Here is a 23,264-nt window from a genome sequence, read left to right on the forward strand (position 1 = left end):
TGTCTCATATCATTTACATCCAACAGATGATTGGTCAACCTTTCATACAAATGCGTTACGCGAGTTATACAAGTTTTCTTGAGTGAAGCCTAATATTAATATCGACGTATGCGTCATCTGCCGCGAAAGAATTGCAACAAAGCGCGCGCGATGCGCCATTTCAGTTCGGGCGGTTATCAGAGTGGGGCGCGCGCACCGCGGCGAAGCGGAATATTGCGGAGTATCAGCAGCAGCGGCGGCGGCGGCGGCGGCGGCGACGACGGCAGCAGACATGCGGCGTACAGCGGGACGAGGTGCGTTAGGGGCCGGGCAGCTTTCGCGCCGTTAACCCGCCCCGGGAACATCGACGGGTCTTCCACGGCGACGAGAAAAGTGCGTAGACGCGCGCGCTCACGGCGATTCTACGATGTAGCCCCGTCGCTGCGTAGTTCTAACCGTCTATCTATCTGTCTCTAACTTCTCTCTCTCTCTCTCTCTCTCTCTCTTACTCTCACTTCGTCTTCTTCGCCGTCGTCGTCCGGGTCGGACGGACGGGGCCGGACAAAATCGATCTCGCACGTGCCGAGATCGCGCGTGTTGATCGCGTGACCGAATCACTTGGACGATCGTTTGGCAAACGTCGCGCGGAAAACATGGCCAGCTCGCCCACCAGCATCGAGAACCAGATCGACAGCTTCCTGGAGCAGTTCAAGCGCAGCGCTTCCCGGGCGATGGAGGAGACCGCCGCGCACCACCATCACTCCAGCAGCTACAACGCCTGCAGCAGCAGCATTAGCCGCAGCCGCAGCGGCAACCTGGACCTGGATCTGCTCGAGGCGGGTAAGTTTGTTCGATTCGATCGGCCGGGAGGTCGAGAACCCGCAGGGCGCGAGAAAGAGAGAATGCGCTCTCCGCGATCGCTCGCTCGCCGGATACGCGCGTGGTTTTCAATATCCCCTGTGGTCGAGGCACCCGCCTTAGCGAGAGATTGACCATCCTTTTCTAGGTAATGCGGTCTTATTATCCTGCAATGTAAATGGAGAAAGAAGATTTATGCGAATGTACTTGTCCTCGAGCGAGAGACTGCGGCAACCGGTTCTACGAAATATATGTTACTCGGTTGTTTGCAGATGCATATTTGCCGCGATCGAAATCGCATATTGTCCGAAATTCTCGGAATTCTTCGCGAAGAGTTTCGGGGAAGTAACGCATACGTTCGATAATCCGAATTGCGCAGTTGGAATTTCGCATCACTGCCTATTGTTAATCCAAGTACGAAGATACATGATTACATAGCTGCGTCGAATGATGAGAAATACTGGATAAATTCGACGCTCAAACGGATTCTCTCTGGAATAATCCGTACGTCTCTAAACGCGCAATTTGAATTTGCGTCATTGCCTGCGATTAATCCTGCACGAAGTTTACGCGATTACACAGCTGCATGGTCGGAAATATCGGAATCAAACCAGGGGACTCAAAGGATCCCGGAACGATGCGCAATTTGAGAATTTGCCACACTTCCTGCGGCTAATCCTGCGCGGCGTGTAAGTTACGCGGTTACATCGTTGTGTTGAGTCGCGTCAGACGGATCGAAGGGCTTCCAGGAAGTTTTGCGGCTCCAGATAAAGCGTTTGATGCGATTTAATTCCGTGTAACGCAATAATTGCATTATTACATTGCGGCGCGCGCTAGATGGTTCCGAAAGATTTTGCAACTCCCAATATTCGAGTGTTTGACGTCACCCCGCGCAACGTTAAGCTTATTAGTTACACTTTCTGCGCTTTTCTATATTCCGTCCTCAGCGCCTTTACCTCTTCAAAGAGGTGAACACACTCTTATTTTATTTTATGCGCAGAAAGCGTAAAACACTTTAACTAATACAATAGATTTATACGAAAGGTTTCTCAGGCTACAATAGCCTTTGAGCTATTTTCTTCGCGATTTGGAATTTTAATTACTTTACGCGCCAACTACGTTTCTTCTTTCATTTACGCGGGATTTCGATTAAATTTTGATTTAAATCCGAACGGTATCCGCTGACTGATGTCGGTGCTCCATTATTTGCTTGCCGAGTGTGACGTGGAGTGGAGATGGTTTCGATTGATTAAAAGCTGGATATATTGGGATGCAAACGCGATCGCTCGACCAGGTCTCCGTATTCTATTTCTCAAATCGTGTGTAACGTTCATCGATTTTGGCGTATTATTACTTAAGAGTGTCCCGATCAAAAAAGAACGCCACTATCGTCACCAAAAAGAAGCGTATTTTTATCTTCTCGATATTCTTGAACTGGACACCGGTATTGATCGTTTCAGAAAAACTAATTTAAAAAAACGAATATATTTGATAATTGATTTACTTATCAGCTTTTAAGCTTGCTCTTTATATTTTATTTTTATCTATTAATCTTTTCGTTTCCGTTTTATATATAAATAATTGAAACGCCAGACAAATACTCGCGTCAACGTCGCCTTATTTTAGAGAATATAATTTACACTCATAATTAACTTGCCAATCTTTCCATTGCTTTTCATTATTTCCATTTTTCTCTGCGTTTTATTTTTAATTAATTATTTCAAGCGACAATCAGCACTATAAATTGCGGATTTATTTACGAAAATCGTACACACTCATTATTGATTCGCACACAATAGAGCTCACGGTTCTTTTATTCGCACCTCGCCGCTATTAGTCGCGCGTAATACGCGCTCTACTTGTATTGCTGATCCGTCTACTCTCGCGTTTTTCTTTGAAACGATTACATTCTCGTTATATCCTCGCGTTATCGGAATAGTGACGATCGGTCACGAATATTAATTCAGCTCCCTGTGTAAAGCATCCCTTGTAAATTTTTCCTCTCTTGTGCGAATCATAGTATCGTTTGACGATAAATCAATTTGCCGCTCGATAGAGTGAATAATCGAGTAACGTCATCTCGCGAAATACCTTTTGTGTAAACACTGTCACCATGTTCTGTATTCACTTTGTAACTACCTGTAAAGCAACGTCTTATTTGGTTGTCAATCGATAGCGTAATCCATCTTTCATGCATGTCCATTCAAGTTTCTGTCCTCGTTTAACGAACTTTAATAAGCACCTTATTGTACTTTTTCTTATTTGTTTACGCGCGTCACTGTCGAAGATCAGCACTCGTAGTATTGTTCGGTTTTTTTTTGTTATTTAATAATTGTAGACAATTCTCGCACGTAAATTAAAATTTTCCTAATAAATATAAAAATAATAATTTGCGCTAGTTATTTCATTCTCAGTTTCAGAGGCACATATCTTATGAATAATTTTATTTTTTTAACGTATTTTAAAATTGTAGAATTTTTGGATATATAAGCGTATTCGAAGATATTAATGATATACATCTAGCTAAGCTCTTAGTTCAATCCATGTTTCGTGACGTGAGCGAATTAATACTTGCCGTGCGAGAAATATTTGCTTCCCTTAACTCACCTGTTATTCACGCTAAAATTAATCACTTTGTATTGCAATATAGCCTTTTTTGACGTAACACAATTACATGATAATTCAACATATATAAAAATAATTATTTATTCAAGTTTTGTTCGAGGCTTGCGAGAAAAACGAAGCTAGAAGTATTCCTTTCCACTATAAATTAATTCTGAATTTTTTCGCAAGCTAAGTTTTGAAACGACAAGTCAGGAGAGTCGGAAAATGAAATCGTGCGAGAAAAATCTTAATTCATGCAGATGAAATCATACGATTTTGACAGCACGACACGCCGGGAATCACGTGTATTTGTCCCCCCCTTCGTCTACTCGGCCCGCTCGTCATTGGTGGCTCTCCCTTATCCTTACCTCCATCGTCTATCAGAACCGTAGCTAGAACACAGGTGCTTTGCCTTTAAAATATCAACTAAAGTTTCCTTTCATTAGATTGCAGCTGCCTTGATTGAATTCAGGTCATATAAAATTATTAAGCGACGTGATATCAAAAAACAACACAACTAGCAATAATCATTTAAATTGAATTAATTAAACTTTCCATTCCTTCTAATTGTATTAAATTGTGACAAGCGAGAAAAGCGTATAATATTTTTGCTCGAACTATTTTAATTCTTTTGTATATCAACACGTGGGTTTGACGATATATAGATTGGGAAATATAAGGAAAACTTTCCTTTTTTACTGTCCTGATTAAGAAATAGGTATATAATTTAATTTATACATGTGATACATTATAACGATACGTTTTATTAATCTACTATTGAACATAAATGATAAACATGCAAAAAAATTAATTGTAAGCTTCTGACGTATAAGTAAAAAAAAAATTGATATAATATTTCGCTTGTAATATCACAATTTAACAAAATTGCAACGAGAGACCGGAAGCCTAAGAATTAATTTCGATCTTTTCTCGCGATTTTGTTATTCTTCAGGTCCGAACGAGACCCGATTACGATCCTGCGGCGACGCCGTGCGTTATGGCGCCGCCCGGTGCGCCGCAGCCGCATCGCGACGCATCGCCGGGACCGGAATCCGTCTGTTCGTCGAGCCGTGACGACACGCGCCTCGTCTTCGCACTTCCTCGATTCGCGAGAGAGGAAGAGGCGAGTCGTCTCGAGTACGAGTACGCGAAACGCGATTCGGACCGACGTTCGTGTCCGCAACTGCGCAAAGTGCGGGTGGATGTATAGGCGGGGAGTCGCCGGTGGCGGCGGCATGTGCGATTCTATCGATCACACGCGGATTGTCAACGGGTGTGTGCGTTCGTACGATACGCTTAGCGTCTGCTTGCTTTCCTCGGCCGTGTATTGTGCCGCCGCCGAATTTCCTCGCGGATCTGCGCGCGCGACGCCGCCGGTGAGCGTGTGCCACCGTCCTCTCAATTCGCCCTTAATTCGCTCGTCGTGTAACGACATTAATCGCGAGCTATGTAACCACGTGCACGGGTGTTAATATCCGCGCGGCTTTGTACGCCGGAGCTATATCGGCTTAAACGAAGCCCGAGGTTGTGGTCGACGAAAATAGACGCGGTGTATCAAGTGTGAGTCAAATGAATTGCCCGCCGAGCACATTGTCATGCTTCACAATATTCCGCGGCGATTTTGCACGCGAAAAACTGTCGGGAAGCGGCATGAGTGATTCCGTCGGATTTAATGGGAGCGTGAGGTATCTGGCAGCACGCGGGAATTCGTGAGAAATTGCCGCGTGGAAGCGAACTTATTAAGCTCAGTGCTGTTAGATGCAAGACAAAGAATCAACGGAAATATGTACCAAAGAACGATTCCCACACCGTGCAACAGTCATTTTTATTTGCACTCTTTAACTAACTTTGGGTAATCTTTTTTTATATAACGACTTCTGTGAATATTTGACAAAAAAAAATTGAAAACATTTTCTTAAATATTTCTCTTGAATAGTCAATTTTTAAATATTCAACTCTGGAATTTAATTTTTACATGATATACGTAAAACGACCGGCATCGAGTCACTAAAAGTAAATATATATTAATTAAGAATACGTGATTTCGAAAAAAACAGTGCATAAAAATATTATTTTATTATATTGTATAAAAATTCAAGACAATAACTTCAAATGTGGAGTGTATTCCACCCCTATCAAAACAGACACGACGCAATATTTGCCTGGCAACTGTATTGACGTCCGTTGACTGCAAAGTTGTCAAGTGAGTTATAGCGTTACCGGTAAATCCGTCTCGTAATAATATTGAAAATAGAACATTGTCTTGCGGCTGATAACGGCTTATCAACAAAGCCTAGATATACATATATAGAACAAAAAGATAGGAGAAATGCCGCGAATAAGTAAACGAATGGTTGCTCGCTAAATTTGCGCGTGATTGCTGCCGGCTGGTGGCGAATTATCCACCAGAGTAATAACTCTCGCAATGAAGCAAACCGACTGGCAAATCTCCCGAGTACGATAAAAGTTAACCGGTGAGATCTCGCGTACGCGACGAGAATTCTTCGGTGAAACTCTTCAGTCGCGAGCGCAATAAAAGGATGGCCATTACTTTATTTGTTAATGATAGCAGAATTTAATTTAACTTTTTACAGTTTTATGTATATCGGTATTTTTTAAAAACTCCGTAGATACTTCTGTCTGAAAACATTTACAATAAATTATAAATTGTTAGATTAAATGCTAATGCATAAGTCGTTCGTAAAAAAATCATACATCAATATTTAAATAATGAACAGTTTTTATGTAACAGTATTTTAAATTGCTTATTCACAATTAATTTATCGGTAATTAATCTGGACTGATTTTAATACCGATTATTCTTTTTATATCGCGCTATTTTTCCGGATCGCAAAGGGTCGGTGCGTAGGCGTCCCTCCGCGGAAGGGTTGCTGGACGCGAGTACATTGGTATCGATCAAAAAGAACCCTCGTGCAACTTTGATGAAGCTTTCCCGCGGCGCATATAACGCGTACAACCGTGTGCAACGTGACCGGCGCATCCTCGTGGCGGACTGTCGAGCGTGAAACGACGTGACCGTCGTCTTGCGCCGAGGCATAGAGTTCTAACTGACCGTAAATAGAGAGACGATAAAGCGCTGTATTGTTTCAACGGCACCAAAAAATTCCGAATACATTGCTCTTTCACGAGAGATATTAATATCGTACAATAATGGCATATAGAAGATATAATTAGACGCTTCGAAATGATTTCATAAATATAATTACGTCCTCGTGTCTGTATTTAGGGAATCGATATTTCCTAGAAAATAACAGCTGTGATTTTTTATCAATTTTATCAATATAAAATTAAATTATTAGCATTTTATTAGATAATTAATATTATTCGCTTAAGTAATTTATTACACGAAACGTTATTAAAAATAATATCATCGATTTAACGGAAAAAAGTAGTATTTTAGAAATCACGACATTTTATTGTTCTAAAAAGCATATATGCGAGATAAAAATTTTTTCACACGTTGTACTACGTTCGAACGAGATACACATTTCTAGGACGTTCGCAACGCTGCTAAGTTGTTATGACGATGTATAGCTAACCAGAGGATAACAAGCACGTTTCGCAAGATCAATTCACGATATAGTAAACTATACGTCAGCGTATTGTGTGTGTGACAATGTTCGGCTACGATATACGGGATGTGGGCTGAGAAAATCGAGGCGCGTCGTTCCACGATAATCTCACCTAATCCGAGTAAATTTATACTTCCGAGGGAAATTCTCGCGTCCTGCCAGATCTGAAAACGCCTGTAGAAAACGTCCTCAGCCTAGTTGCATAGCGCTGGTCAGAATAACCGATATTATCGCGCAACGTTTAATTACGACGCGGCAATAACTCGCCGAGCGAACTTTTGCTACCAGCGAATTTTGCTCGCCGCATCGACCGTCAGTTACTTGCAATATCGTGTACCAATTTTCATTGCATAACGTTGACGATAGTGTACAGAGCAGTTCAAAATGCAATTTAATACGCAAATTTGTTACGATAAATGAGGAATATAAATTCTTATTATATATAATTTCTTTATCAAAGTCTTTTTAGCGCTTTGACGAATTACGGTACAAAATCTTATTTAATATAATTGGAATAATAATTTACGGATTTGTCAAATTATTTAATATTGAAAACTCAAGCTGTGAGAGATTTAAATCTATTTAATATAATACTTGCTGCGGAAAAATCAATTCTAAACATTATTAGATAATTTCTCCAAAATTAAAGCAAATCTTATAAAATATTCTATACATTGCAGATGTATCAATGTTTTCTTCGATTTTTTATAACAATGCTATACATTGCACAACACATGATGTATTAAAGATACGAAGAAAGTGAAGTCAGTGAAGTTGACAAGAATTCAAATCGGTTTGTGGAACTATCTGTAGCTCGATGATTCTCCTTGTCGTGGCGGAGTGTTGATTATACATCGCTCTATTGAATAAGTCGCAACGTTCCGTGACAATACGATAAGTATCAGATCGTCAGAAGCGGCGGGCAAGCCAAGATGATTCTCCGCCGAAAGTCGCTGCACAACTGCAATTGTCCCTGTCATCAACACTGCTCCACCAAATGCAAAGGTTTGAGTCGCATTGCTCATAGTATTTTCGCGACGCTCATTGTTGGTCCTTCATTGTCAGTGTAGAAACTCGATGCGTTTATACAGGCAGATGCAAGTATCATTTGCATATCGTCAACTTTGTCTTTAACATATTGTTCATTTCACGTCATTTATTTTCCGCGAGTTACACTTTCCGTAGTGGAAACTTTTCAGTTGAACGCAACAACTGTTGCTTATTCTTCTAACCTTTGAACACATAATTTTATCTATTCTCATCAAAATATGTAAATATTATACGCATTTAAAAGTAAAAACGTCCGCGAGTTTGCCGTTTTAAAGCAAGTGGCATTTTACGACGTGAAAAACAAGTGTGAGTCAAGTGCAGAACCGAGAATACATTTGCGTGACGTATGCGATAAGTTGCGATATCATAAAGTTGCATACAATTTGTTCCTGTAGAACTTTTATTTTGTAAAACTTTTACGAGTTTACTGAATAAGAAAAAAGAAAGAGAGATTTACGACGAAATCGTGTAAAACGAGCTGAGAATTTTTGTCTATAAATTTATTAACAATGCAACGCATAAAATTGCGTAAAACTTTTACCTATAATTTTAACAGAAATTCAAAATTACGTAGTGAACAAAATTTATAAAGTGAATAAATATTTGCGCGCTCTTTATTGTTTAATAATTTTGTACAGAATACAAAAATGTCGCTACGAGTTCCATCAGTAGACAATGTTCTCATTTCTGCTTATATGTTGTATATTACAGCAATATTTTTCTTCTCTACGCAAAATTATCTTTTAAAGTTTCATCACGTTACGTTTCTTTTTACTTTTATTATAGAAAGTGATATAACTTGCGGAAAATGATTTTTTACTTTTTTTGTGCAAAAAGGATTGGGTGTGCAAATATTTTTTTTTTGCTCATACATAGACCGTCTGAAATGGCCTTAAGTGTGTTCACCATCGCTCTTTACGTGTGATGTGTGGTGCATGCTATTTGGAGCGTGCTCGCCGTCGCGGCACGATGTGCATTGTGCATGCATGTGATCTCGGGTATTCTCCCCTCGCTCGCACGATTACGTTCGCTCCTTGCTTGCGATGGGGAGGCACCAGGGCTGTATTTGTGCCCTTCCATCAATCAATAATCGTGCCCGCTTCCGCCTTTGCTCGGAACGTCGAAGCACCAGAGTCGGGTATCGCTCTCCCGATATCGAAATTCAATTAAATTTTATTTTTGCGGTTTAACATTCGTGATTAAATTATAACCACAAATACTATTACTAATTTTCAATGAATGAATAATTTTTATCGAACTTGTGTTACATTTTATTAATATTTAGCTAAATATATTATCACAATTTCCTATTTTTTAAGTTAAATTTTCTATACTTTGAAATTTAATTATAGTTAATAATTGATTAATCTCTCTTTTTTTTCGATATTATCGAGTAAAATATACGTGAACATTACATATCCATTTATAGATTTTTGATCAAGCAAATATAATTAAATTGAAAATTGTCTTATTTTTACAGTTTTATTTGCACACCCAATCCTTTTTGCACAAAAAAAGTAAAAAATTATTTTCCGCAAGTTATATCACTTTCTATAATAAAAGTAAAAAGAAACGTAACGTGATAAAACTTTAAAAGATAATTTTGCATAGAAAAAAAATATTGTAATAAAATCTGGAAGAGAAAATTTTGATCATACGGTCCCTTTTTCGCGTCGATCCTGGGAGAGCGCTCTCCCCTCTACATACGATAACACGAACTAGAAGTTCGCCATATCGTCGGGAGTGTTAGTGAATACGACACGATTTATCACGAGGAACAACGAGGACGGATTCACGGAAATGCTGTTCTTGTCGATGTGACATCCGTGGAATCGTGCGACAGTTTATTCAAATTGTGAAACATACGACACTCGATCAAACAACGGTAAGTACGATCATTCATGTAGTAGACTTTAGAGACGAAAGTTGGTGACCGAGAAGCGCCTCAGCGATTCTCGACCTTAGATATTAGTGCTTCTCAGTTATGTTTCCTTACGATATTTTTCTTTTTTTTCACCTTCTGAATCCCGAATGCTTTTCGTTCTAGATGTCAAATAACAGCTAAAGAAACATCTGTGAATTTGATCTTCTAAGCTGTATTTTCTGCACTTCTCACATTGTCCGCACATCTATTTTGTTTCTAAAATTTATTGCTACTAAACAATAGTAACTACAAAATATATCTTGTTATGACAGGATAACACAAAAACGATTTCACAATATGGAGGAATTATTGGAAGAAAAAAAGGAAATAAAGACAGAATCTATTGTTGCCGCTGATAAAAATAGAATAACAAAAGGATCAGAAGTAACAGCTGCAGAGAAGAAGGTAAGATTTTATGTATTTTATGTATATATTTCTCTCAGAGAGATATTTATATTTTATATTTAGTTATACATTAAACATTCTTCTATACAATTTAACCCGACATTTATTTATATTAATTTTTATTGCAGAAACAAATAGAATGCAATAGTCCCTCTACCACAAAATCGAAGAAACCTGTCGCAAAGATCAAGACGAAGAAAACTAAAAATGTTGGTCAATCTAGTTACGATCCCACGAAGCTGGAAGACAGTTCAGCTCAGGTGTTGGAACGCTTTAAAAGAGGCTGCGAGTGTGTTGACGATCAGTGCTTCAAAGATTTAAATCCCGACATAGTTTATCGGCACAGACTGAACATTGCAGAACTGACTAAAGCCGAGCACGACATGTATTTAATGGGCGTGACAATGGCTTGCTTGACGGATCCTTATCAAACTGTTCGACAAACGGAACGACGTAGATTACGCACACAATATGTTTACCAGGGTAGGAGAGTGTGTCTGGACGCGTTTCTGTACTTACAGAACTGCACGCACTATCAAATCAAACGGATCAGGAAACATCTAATGACGCATGGCGTAACGCCTCGCGTACACGGCAATCATGGCAAGATTCCGCACAACACGTTCTCGCTGGACATATATAAGATTGCCACAAAGTTCTTGAAGAACTTCATCGAAATGCAAGAGGCCAAGCAGAAGACCAAGCTCGTCAAGAACGCGCCGCTCCATTTACCGCCGGATATCACGCGCAAAACGGTGCACGAAATGTACACGCAGTACTGCAAAGAAATGTCGCCCGACGTCAAGAGCATGGGCTACTCGACATTTCGGCGGTTCATGAAAGTGCAGTTCCCGCAGGTGAAGTTTGCCAGACTGGAATTTGTGGTGAGAAACCAGACCACGCAGAGTCATTGCCAGACGGAACCCGATCCGAGGGACGACACGGGCCAACAGACATCGCCCAAGTCGAAGCTAGAGGCGGAAGGTAGCAGGATATTGCCGTTAGTGATAACCAATACTTTACGGCAGAACGAGACTTACGTGCTGACACCAATCAGTAAACTACAGGACGGCATAAGTTATCAAGTTACCACTCGCGGATTGGTAGTTGATAATCCTACTACTGTCACATTGAAAACGGAGTAGCATAAACCAGAAGACTGCATGTAACTTTATACACAATGATACATATATGTATATGTGAATGTGATATACGCCTATATTATAAAGGTAAGGTTCTAATTTCTTGGCACTGTGAGCTATGAGAGACCAATAATATATTACATATATGCTATTACATATATGCTATTAGATATTTGTGCAGACAAATAATAGAAACATTTTATATAAGTATGAAAAGTGAAAAGATAATATACAATTCTCTAAAATAAGAACAATATACAAAAATTATTGTAAGATCGTAAGTTGTATTATATTAGAGATATAATCTTGTTATTGTCTATCTGCTATTGTATTATTCAGATTGGATCAGTAAGTTATGTTATATTCAAAGTCCATAGTTTGAATCTAATTGCACTGAATATTCTATTCCAATATTGACCATTACAAAGCACTTAGCGAGATACTCGTAAATTACCATAATTTTATATACTATTACCATAGTATATAAAAAAACGTTAATAAATTTAAATAAATATAAGAAGAAAATTATGTTTGTTAAAACTTTATTCCCTTCTTTATTTTAAATAATACTGTGTCAGAAGTTTCCTTGTATTTTTACATTTTTATATTTTTTAATCATTTTATTAAAATAAGTGTAAAAGTGATTTGATTTGTAAAAATCACAATATTGAGAAAATATATTGAATCATGTTTTAAAGATATTTGTTTCATGTAAAATTAAATTATAAAAAAATATTTTATGTTATAAAAAATAAAATTAGATTATAAAAGAAAAAATAAATTGTATAAAAACGTCTAAAAAAACAGTGTTCAAGATTCTTCTAGTTGCTGGTCATTTATTTTACAGCCAAACATATTTTTGAATGACAAAGTATAGCTGTAAGACACTATTTTATGATCTAAATGCTATCATCATTTTTTTATATAGAGAGTTCAATGATTTAATGTCCAAAACAACCTTCATATTTCTGATCTTCCTTGAATTCCAGATATGGAAATCAAGTAACTACAGTAGCAGCAGCAGTGCTTCTCAATTCACATAAACGCAATCACTTCCTCTGATTGTTTTTAACTACAAATATTATGTATAATTTATAAGTTTTATTTTTAGCATTTATGTGTATTAAAAAAACATATTTCAAACCTTTATTTTTATATAAGAAAACCAAGCTTATAGATTGAACATAAATCAATTCTATTGTGAATGAAATGTAAGGCTTAATTGTTGACGTACACATATATAGTTTTATCAATTCTAAATATCAAATTTAATATCTGAAGTACTTAAAATTTACCGATATTAATAATTATAATTTACAGTCTTAACTTCTGCTTTAATGATTCTCATATTAAAAGTCTTGTTTCTGATAAACAAGTTTAAAAAAGATGCGCTAAATTGCTGTGATATTGGAGCAGCTTTTTAGACAATATTGACTTTAGAAATAAACAATCTTGTCTTTTGAAAATCTTGAGGCAATTAGGGCTATTTTCTTCCGTTTGAGAGCCTCTTGGTTTACAGTTATGTCAGCAATATTGTGGGTACTGTAGGGAACTGTTTCAGCTGGGTGGCATCAGCAAGGTCATGTGAGTGCAACCTCTGATCAGGTACTCGCATTCAGTATACCAGCGAGACCTGAGCTGTGCATTCACAGTAAACATTGCATAAGAGACTGTCAACCGGAATCGTTAGGTCACTACAGTTTTTCATTGCAATTAAATAATACTGTGATATTTGTGTTAAAGTGTATTTTCTTTTAAATAATTTAAACAGTCTGGTTGAAACAGTTTTTTAGTTTTAATCTAAAAATCAAATATATAATAAATATACAAAATTGTATTAGTGTAACTACATTATGCAAACAGATTTATATTATAATTATGTGTTTGTGTATAATTGCGTATATATATTTTATAGGTGTAAATATAGGTGTAAAAATATATTAAAACAGAATAAATAGTAATTTCTAATTGATTTTTTATTTTTTGCACTTTATTGTGCATGCACTAAGATAATTTTAATATTAAGATTATTTAACAAATTTTAATGTAAAATTTTTAAATCAGAATATATTTTTAAAAAATACATGTAATGATAAAAAATAATATTTGATTGCAGAAGATGTAGAGAGTATGACAGGCGAGATAGAAAATGGAGATTTGGCAGTTCGAGACGTTGCAGACCTTCTCCAGGCACAATATGCTATTATTGCAGGTAAATATTTAATGCTATAAATTAGACTTAGATTTATTTAAAAAAAAAAAAAAAAAAAAACATTTTTTAATATTTTTGTTCGCACATATTTTCCAGGAGGAAAAACGCGAGAGGGATGTCCTATAATCACGTTTTCAGACAACGGCAATTTTCACAACTTGACTGATTTGGACTATCAACGTCTCATGCTGTATCTTACTTCTGTGCCAACGTAAGAATATAACTATTATAGAATACAATTATTTGATTATCAATTATCAATGTATAATTCTGATTTTTTTTGTGCCATATCGAAAATTTAGACTGCAAGAAGCTGATCTTGGATTTCATTTAATAATTGATCGAAGGAATGACAAATGGAATTCAGTGAAAACCGTTCTTCTGAAAATTTCTGTAAGTGCATTTAACATGTAAAAGTATGCTGTTTCGCGGCAATATTTTTATTATAAATTCTACATTTTTCTTTATTTTTTTAAATTTTTTTTTCAGGCATTTTTTCCTGGTTTAGTGCACGTCGCGTACGTATTACGACCTGCTGGATTTTTACAAAAAGCCATTTCGGAGGTGTCGAATAAATTGTTTCGTGAGGATTTCAAGTTCAGAGTTATATTCTTAGCTAACATCGCTGAGCTTCACGAGTTCATAGAGAAAGATCAGCTCACGGAGCAGCTTGGTGGCGATTTGCCGTATTGCCATCACACTTGGATACAGAACAGAATTGTAAGTAATCAAACGAATTCGGTGATATTAACACGTATATAAATTTTCACGTCCGATATCGATAAATTTTTTAATTATTTTTTTTTTTTTTTACAGAGCTTGGAGAAATTTTCGTCAATGACGCAGGACGTGTCTCTCGCGTTGGATTCGTTTACGCGGCGTCTGGCTGAAGTAGAATTTCCTAATAATACTATTGCTACAACAACGCTATTGTCGCAGCAACAGGCTGAGTATAACGAGTTGAAAGAAGAGATTCTCAGCGCTGCTAGACATGGGGAAGCGCTTTTGGACAGTGTACGGCAATTAACTGGAAAAGGAACGGCTGACCGATTGGGAAATGTTGCTGCAGTAGAAAGGTAACGAAAAAATTCAATAATAATTGCAAACTAAAACGTTAATGAATAAAATAAAATGTTAATACAATAAAATATTAAAGCGAGAAATTTATGAATTCTTTAATTATTGTTTAATACACGGTAAAATATTTTACACAGAAGCACAATTGTTATATATTATATGGTTTTTAATGTTTTTGAATTTAATTTTAGATTACTCGTTCAGTTGGAAGAAACCGAGCGAACCTTCGACTTATTTTGGTCGCATCATAGCTCACGTTTGAGACATTGTCTTGCTCTCAGGCAGTTCGAACAAGATTTTCGAGAATTACAAGCGACGTTGGATCAGCATTTGAAAACGGCGGAAGAAATGACGGAAGTCGGCGAGACGCAAACAAGAGTTGATCAATTACTGCATGACACATCGGCATTTCAACGAATATGCAGAGTATGTAGCTTTGTGGTATTCTTAATTAATAAATTCAACAAGATATAAAAAATTATACTATCAAATTAATGTCTTTGATTAGTTTTTGATAAAATATCCATCGAATGCAATCCATAATAAACGAAAGTTCTTGGAGATTTTGATTTTCAAATGATATATGAATCATAAAGATAAAAATTGCGTTATATTCTAAAATATTTACTTCCATCATTAAAACGTAAAAAATTATGGACCTATCATACAAAACTAATGCAATTACATGATGAATTGGTGGAAACAAATTTGACAAACATTATTAACTTCGGGTTTCAAGAATGTATATATATATATTGCACTCAGAGCACCAAAAATGCACTATTCAAACCAGTATATTTTTATTCATTGTAAAACTTTGTCAAATCTTTCTCTTTTTATGATACGAAATCTGTAAGAAAAGAAAGAAAATTTAAGATACAATAATTACATTTGAGAATCATGATCACATCATAAATACGAATATCGCATTTGTCATGTAAATCCTGGTTTGAACGTGATCACAAGCAGTAACATATATAACGCACATCATGCACAAATGTTACTTTGCACCGCTTTCCTCATTTTGTCGATAGTCCTATTTGTTGCATACCATGTGGATTTGGGTCTTGGTAAGCAGTCCACTTAACAAAATACATGTATTCTGTAATAGAAGTTTACATTTTGAGAAACACAGTGATTTTGACATATCTTAGCATCTACATATATTTCAGTCTTACACTTATCATATCTTGGAGTCAAATAGAAAACGTTACGTTCCGACAAGTTTTTCGTAGGCGCTATGAATTGAATCTCTATTATGCGTTATCTATCATCTGAGCTAATAATTTCCTTTTTTTTCGTTCTTTTTTTTTCCAATCAAAATGCACGCATAAATGTCATCGAAAAAAATCGGCAGTGATTCATGTCCGATAATGGCATGGTGAATTTTTGAGAATGACCATCGTTATGATTTTTCTCGCTCTCTGCATTTGCACGTATGATAGCATTTTTTCACGCGAGATTTCCTTTCTAGACGACTTAATCAGATTGAGAAAAATGCCATGATTGTTTGTAGCATCTTTATTTATATACTGACATCTAATCGCGTTATCGTGCATAAGTATAATTACATATGTTTATAGGGAGACATAGATCGCGCAGAGGAGGTGATATCCGCCGGTCAACAACTGTTGTCAGGCAGGCATCAGTGCCCGGCGGATGTCGTGGAGCCCAAGTGCGTGGAGCTGCAGAGAGTCTGCACCATTCTCAGTCAGCGACTGGAGAGACGACTGCACATGCTGACCAAGTGCAGAGAGCTCATGGAGCGTATAGATAAGGTATGTCCCGATGTGTTTTCTCCTACTGGAAAAGTTGTCATTTCCCTTTCAACGACCGGCAGGCCAACACTTGGTGCACGCGAGGAATAGAATTGCTCGCGTCGCAGAACAGCACCACGCCAGCGGATCAAGCGCTCCAGGAATTGCAGCAGTTGATCGAAGCTGCGGAGGAATTCCACCAACCCCGATGTATCTTCCAGGACTCCGTAATGCCGGAGACTAAAGCGCTCATCACGCAAGTGTGTATTTTTTCCCCCACAGCGCTTTTCGATTTCCTTAGAATGCGTATCTCTAAAATATGATATTTGTAGGTTCTGCAAAGGATAGAAGATGTATCTGTAATGTGCGACAAGAGAATAATGGCACTAAAGCAGCAGTTGATCAAACCAGCCAGGCCAGTACAAACTGTCACTCCAGAACCAGTCAAACCTTTGCAATCACTGCCTCAAATTGTAAAGCCTGGCCGAGTTCTCAAGAAAGCCAACACCATGCCAAAGGTGAAATTTTGCTTCTGCATTCACGCGAGTCTGAATAGTTTTGTAATGTATGATTCGTGTTATTTAAAGATGGAGATGAGCCCTATAGAGGGAGAGTCATCGTCTCCGGAAAGCGAACCTCGGGACGTTGAAGCCCTGCGCTTAAAGCGCGGCCACGTGTTGGCGGAACTCGTGGAAACCGAGCGAATCTACGTCGCCGAGCTCGGCTCGATTATCAAGGGCTACAAGATGGAAATGACGAACGAGGCGATGGCTCATCTGATACCCGCCGCACTGGTCGGCAAAGCGGACGTGTTGTTCGGCAATTTAGAGGATATTTATATTTTTCACGGGGAGACGTTTCTAAGAGATTTGGAGAATTGCATTTCGAATACTGAGCTTGTCGCTTTGTGCTTTGTTCAAAGGGTGAGCGCACAATTAAATGTTTTGAAATGTATGCCGTGTCTTGTGCTGGAAACTAATCTTACGCACACTTTTAGCGCGAGGTATTCTTTAGATTGTACAGTTACTATTGTCAAAATATTCCGCGATCTGAGAGATTGCGCGAACAGATACAAGGCGAACCGCAGTTTCTCGCAGCCTGCCAGCAGAAACTCGGCCACAAACTGCCGCTCGCTGCCTACCTTCTCAAGCCCGTTCAGCGAATTACCAAGTACCAGTTGTTGTTAAAGGATTTGTTAAAGTATAGCGACGAGCCTTCGTGCTGCACAGAGTTGCAAGAGGCGCTGGATTGCATGCTAGTCGTGTTGAAGTGTGTTAATGATAGCATGCATCAAACTGCAATAACAGGTTTTGGAGTAAGTTAGGATTTTTCTTCAGTGAATTATGTTATACCTTATTTTTTACTATATCTTATATTTTTTTTTTCTTACAGGGAGATCTGAGTGCACAGGGTGAATTGTTGTTACAAGGTTCATTTAGCGTTTGGAGCAGCAGTAAGCGAGAGCGACTGCTGCGACTAAAACCGTCTCAGCGACATATTTTCTTGTACGAGAAGGCTCTGATATTTTGTAAGCACAGCAAGCCTCAAGCCCACAACAAAGCCATGTACCATTTTAAGAGATATTTGAAGGTACTTTCCAATCTGTATCTCCAGTTTAACTTTTATTCTGTTTAAATATATATATATATATATATATAATCCTATGTATTTAATACAGATGTCACAGATTGGTTTGACGGAGTCGGTAAAAGGCGATGCTAGACGATTCGAGATATGGTTGCAAGGTAGAGCGGAGGTTCACACGATACAAGCGACCAGTATCGATGTCAAACAGTCCTGGGTGCGTCAGATCAAGGGTGTTTTAATGTCGCAATTAGCCGAACTCAAAGGGAAACAGAATTCGGCTCTTGGAAAATCCAATCACAAGTATGTAAAATTTAAAGACGCACACTTTCAAGTCTTGGAATATTTCATTATTCTACGTTGCCCCTAAGGCCGCTGCGACAAACAATTTCGTGGGAAGCACAAAGCAGTTTATCGGGATCTCTGCGAACACTGTCCGTCGACGGCAACAGCGTTATCTCGCACATGACTGACGTGTCACAATCCACGGAAGACGACGTTGCTTGGAGTTCGGAAAACAGTAATACGGATGACGAAGACGCCTTTGGTGACAACCCCGGACCGGCACCTGTAAGTTTTTTATCATAAATGTGAATTTAAGCGTCGAGAATGAACTTAACATCTAAACAAGAGCAAGTTTTGGAAAAACAGCACAGAAAAGTTTTACAATTTAATAAGTTTCAGCCTTTGTTGATTTCAAAACTCTTTATAGATAGAATTCATTCATTTAAATCGCATAAACCCAATATCTTTTTATTTCTATAATTTTTCAGCGTTTATTTGGCGGAACAATCAATTTTTGAATAATTTATGATTTGTGCAGTTTTGTTAATTTCGTTTACATGTAAACATATTTATTTTCGAACTTAGGGCGGTAGATATGTGGCGTTGGCCGATTATTGTGCAGTAGGCCAGTCGGAAGTCACTATGCGCGAGGGTGACACCTTGGAGCTTCTGAAAGTCGGCTGTGCCGGCTGGTGGTTCGTCAAACTGGTCGGCACCGGCGTGGAAGGTTGGGCGCCCGCAGCGTACCTGGAACCGATCAGTCGCAAGACGTCCCGTAGTTCGCAGTCGGTGAACAGTCAAGAGGCTATATGAAACAGGCGATTAACACACTAGAGAATTCAATCTGGTGTGTTAAATCTTCGCTCGTTTCTCGCGATCGCCAATTGTGGTCGAGAAACATTCAACCGTTGAAAACGGTCCTCGAGAATTTTCCACGTGGCGGTTGATCGGTTTTTGGAGATCTTTTACAGCATTCAAAACAATGATGAGTTGCATCATTTTATTGTATCTTGTACAATACGGCGTACGCTGACGCTTGTTAAGCGATGCCCCTTGCATTTGCGATATGAAGAGTGTTAAGTTGAACGGGTCAAGATATTTTTATGTTACGAGAATTTTACACTGATGCATGCGAGGAGGAGGATGGTACTGAAGCGAGAAGCGTTCATGTTCCACACGATTGCAAACAGTCGGAATGAGGAGTTTCGCTCGCGCCAACGTCAGAGATGAGTGAACTCGTTCGCGAGCACCGAACGACGTTTACACTGAATTGTACAAAAAAACGTATAACGTTGAATTAAGTCGAGATATACATACGTGCACGCACAATGGATTAAGACGGTCTCGTATCGCGATCACTATTAATACACATTTCTATAACAATAACTGTAATGAACAAGAGATGAAGGTCCACCTATATGTTGAACGCATTTCTCGTTCGGTTACTTACACTTCGTTGGGAAGAATCTGCATGAAAAAGTGTATAAGCGTAAGCTGTAAATGGTAGTTTTTACTTGCGACCCGGGTAATCAAATATCGGCTGTACGCAATTATTCCAAAGTTTAATATTGTTGTAAGAGACGCGCGAAACACTTTCGTCCATTGCATTCTACTGACGACACCTTTTTTCTGCCAGCTGGATAAACCTCGACGATGCGAAACAATCTTATCTTGGCGTGGTGTATTCCGCGGTGTCGTGAGTAAATACGACGTCGATCGCGGCGCGCCGTCGGATCGACGTCGTCACCGATCGCGTCGAATTGTGTATCATTATTCGTTGGTTTAGAGTTCTTAAGTAGAGTCCTAGATGCGTCGTCATCACAATCGAATAGTACAATTTAGCACAGTTACACGGGCTTTCGAGAGTATCTTAGATGTTTTGTTTGCGGCGGGGGGAGGGGGCGGGGTGGAGGTTGCTTCTGGGATCGAGTATAAAGTATTTGCAAAGACTATCGAAGATAAATCCTCGAGCCTTCGAATCGGAAAAAAAATATGTGATACAAACGTTAGATCGACGCTTCTGCAGATTAATCGCTGTAAACACATGCAGAAAAAGAACATGTTCGAATTGTAAATGTTTAAGTAATTATATCGCCATTCTTAGAATGTTAGATACATTGTTGACGAGTCGTTGCGACCAGATAAGCTTGAGATATTATTAAATTTAACAATATGTAAACCGTTTCGTGAGAGTGGTGGGAGATCAAAGAATCATATGCAACCATGTACACAAATTTTCTAGCAGGCTAAATACGGTTATAACACCAAGTAAGACGCAATATCCGATAACCGAGATAAATCTTAACACCTAATACTTTAAGATTATAATAAGCAATCTCAATTCTAGCGGATTTCATAACCCACCAATTTCATAAGTCTCTTATATAAACGATGTATAATAGTATCATTTGTACTGAAACATTTGTATGAATAACGGATAACATAATTTAAGGGATTATCTTGATCGCACTATGATTTCCTTCTCCGGTGTATATTAATTATGTCCGCTTCAATAATGTACACAAGGACATAATTTTCGTCGCAACTTTTGATATAGCCTACATGAGTCTGAGTTTTTGATATTTATAATTTTTGGTATTTATAATTCGCATATTTTGTATAGAGCACAGTTACATGATATTTGTTAGATAGATATATTTATTGAATAGAGAATTATTTATATCGCGATAAACAGTATTGCATTGTGTCAGTCTTGATGCAGGCTGATTTACAGCAGTCGGTGTATTGTAAATGAGATATACAAGATATTGAAGGCTATATAATTTATGCAATTTTGTAATATACAAATTTTTGAATATACTATGTAAACGCTGAAACACTAAAATTAAGTATACACACACGATAGGAATTCGTTTCTGTCGAAGAAAAAGAAGTCTTTGTGCTTGTAGAAGTTGCACTTTACAAGTCGTATGTTTCCTTTGTATCATACAGCTTTTACTTTCCACGTTTCTTTAGCCGCACGTAGAGCCGTAATGTGTATGTCTTCGTACATTCATCCATTTGTACGCCGTCCTTGTATTGTCCGTAAGATTTTAATCAAACGAGCATATTGTTGGTTCGAAAAAGATCCACGTTTTCTCAACGCGTCCCGATTACGTTGCAATATTACAAGCTCACAGGGATTTACAGCCGAAATGAATGCCGCGGTCGACTGCATTTACACAATAGCGATCCTATGTAAAAAAAAAAGATGTTATCTTAGAACAGTTTGAAATCCTGCTCAGTATACCTGTCGTTTACGAACACTTCCGCAAACTTGAACGCGCGATTACTTCACCGGAAGTCGTTCGCGCGAGCGATTTTTCATCTGCGTAAAATCGCGACTGAGCGACCAAGTCAAGGTGATACCTAAAACACATGCAAGACACATTTTGTAGAAACTATAAATATATACATACATATATATACATAGACAATAATTATATATGTTTGAAAGATACATGGCAAACGCGTTCGTTCGAATAACGATTTCATGATATATACAATATAACTCCCAACGACCGGATTAAGCGATACTTCCCTCCGCGACTACAAACGCAGCAAATAGAAGCAGATTTCTGCGAATGATTCTCTTACCGTGGGCGGAATTATGATGCTACCAGAGATCGCACGAGCGCACACGCGTGCGTGTGCAATCTTTTGGAAAAGGAAATAGAACAAAAACAAAGACTCACTTCCTTACAGACGGTTCTTTTCGTCGTTCCTCGTCGGCAAGAGAGTGATAGTAAAGTCTATTTTTGCATATAACATATAATAACGAGGCTGCCGAAATCTCTTCTATTTGCATCACGCATATGTTAGCACGCGACCATTTCTCATCGACCGTAATTAAAAACCGTTAAATGCGTTTTCCTTTTGTTTCTGATTATAGATTTATTTCTTGAAAACAATTCCGGACTTTTTTTTTATTGTTACATGTCTGTAATTGTAAGTTGTATATTGTAAATTATTTAAGTACTTGCGAGAGAGGAAATTACTCGGATCTCAAAAACAAAATGAAAGGAATATTTTTATATAGGATGCAAAAAGATTGCTCAAGTTTAAGTTTTAATCATGTTAAACGATTTTATGAGTTTTGAACGTCTGTTTATTGTGTTATGTTAGATTACATTCGATGTGTCAGTGTGCGTTCAATGGTAGGCACAGACGTGGTGCGAGTACATCACGAACAAACGATCACTTTTAATTGTTACGCGTCTTCTTCATCCGCTCACCGACCTTTGAAAAGAGAATGGAATACTGCGATTTGCAATGCATTGACTGTACAGTCAAGCATGGAATTTTGTTAACTCGTCCGGACCTTGCGTACAATCAGTTGTCAAACTTGTATGAAACTGCAATATTAAACGGGAACATTAAACATGAAAATTCAGATGCAGCAACAAGTTCGTTCTCGTTCTTGCAACCAATTAACAAATCTGCTTTTTGTAGTCGAATAGTGAACGTTTTGGAATAAGAAGCGCAGTTAGCGATGATATTGCAATTATGATTTATAATAACTAATGTGAATTTAAATACAAAATGTTCAGAAATCTTTACATTAATTTTACAAATTTTTATTGAAAATTATTTGTTAATATTTTGGAATCAACTTTTCTTTGCAAAAATTATTTTAAGAGGTGTTGCAATATTTTCCGCAAAGTTAAATTCATAAGAAAAGAATGTGTTTGAAGCGTCGCGAATTGTGCATCTTGTCATATTGTTTTAAAAGGAATCCGTGTAATGCTAATTTTGTTATTGTTGGTTAATTGTTTTATTTGAATTGAATATTTG

General features: G+C 37.9%; 2 protein-coding genes across 8 annotated transcripts; both read left to right on the plus strand.

The window, feature by feature from the left end:
- Positions 1-16: 16 nt before the first annotated feature.
- LOC105667337 (guanine nucleotide exchange factor DBS-like) lies at positions 17-22,876 on the plus strand. Of its 7 annotated transcripts, none has more exons than XM_067349896.1 (17): positions 17-372; positions 641-819; positions 13,672-13,767; positions 13,864-13,978; positions 14,070-14,160; positions 14,257-14,487; positions 14,584-14,843; positions 15,036-15,270; positions 16,428-16,622; positions 16,685-16,861; positions 16,934-17,119; positions 17,189-17,524; positions 17,599-17,916; positions 17,994-18,191; positions 18,280-18,488; positions 18,557-18,755; positions 19,056-22,876. In XM_067349896.1, the coding sequence occupies exons 2-17, from the start codon at positions 711-713 to the stop codon at positions 19,281-19,283; spliced, it is 3,183 nt and encodes a 1,060-aa protein (XP_067205997.1). In that variant the 5' UTR covers positions 17-372; positions 641-710; the 3' UTR covers positions 19,284-22,876. The 7 variants fall into 7 exon arrangements, with proteins under 7 accessions (XP_067205997.1, XP_012214497.1, XP_012214499.1 ...); XM_012359076.2 differs by lacking the exons at positions 17-372; positions 641-819 and adding exons at positions 4,486-5,293; positions 7,715-8,039; XM_012359075.2 differs by lacking the exons at positions 17-372; positions 641-819 and adding exons at positions 4,486-5,001; positions 7,715-8,039.
- On the plus strand, positions 9,810-12,081 carry LOC105667338 (uncharacterized). Its single transcript, XM_012359078.2, has 3 exons — positions 9,810-9,969; positions 10,281-10,413; positions 10,542-12,081. Exons 2-3 carry the CDS (start codon positions 10,306-10,308, stop codon positions 11,556-11,558), a joined length of 1,125 nt encoding a protein of 374 aa, XP_012214501.2. The 5' UTR covers positions 9,810-9,969; positions 10,281-10,305; the 3' UTR covers positions 11,559-12,081.
- Positions 22,877-23,264: the final 388 nt, after the last annotated feature.

This window comes from Linepithema humile, chromosome 1 (assembly GCF_040581485.1).
Source record: "Linepithema humile isolate Giens D197 chromosome 1, Lhum_UNIL_v1.0, whole genome shotgun sequence".
NCBI lineage: Eukaryota > Metazoa > Arthropoda > Insecta > Hymenoptera > Formicidae > Linepithema > Linepithema humile.

Bases quoted from the DNA above. Each gene is read 5' to 3' on its own strand.
- LOC105667337 (XM_012359074.2), top strand. From the start codon at position 633: ATGGCCAGCTCGCCCACCAGCATCGAGAACCAGATCGACAGCTTCCTG. The intron at 13,768-13,863 runs GTAAATATTTAA...CATATTTTCCAG, and splicing joins ACAATATGCTATTATTGCAG to GAGGAAAAACGCGAGAGGGA. The intron at 15,271-16,427 runs GTATGTAGCTTT...ATATGTTTATAG, and splicing joins CATTTCAACGAATATGCAGA to GGAGACATAGATCGCGCAGA.
- LOC105667338 (XM_012359078.2), top strand. From the start codon at position 10,306: ATGGAGGAATTATTGGAAGAAAAAAAGGAAATAAAGACAGAATCTATT. The intron at 10,414-10,541 runs GTAAGATTTTAT...TTTTTATTGCAG, and splicing joins TAACAGCTGCAGAGAAGAAG to AAACAAATAGAATGCAATAG.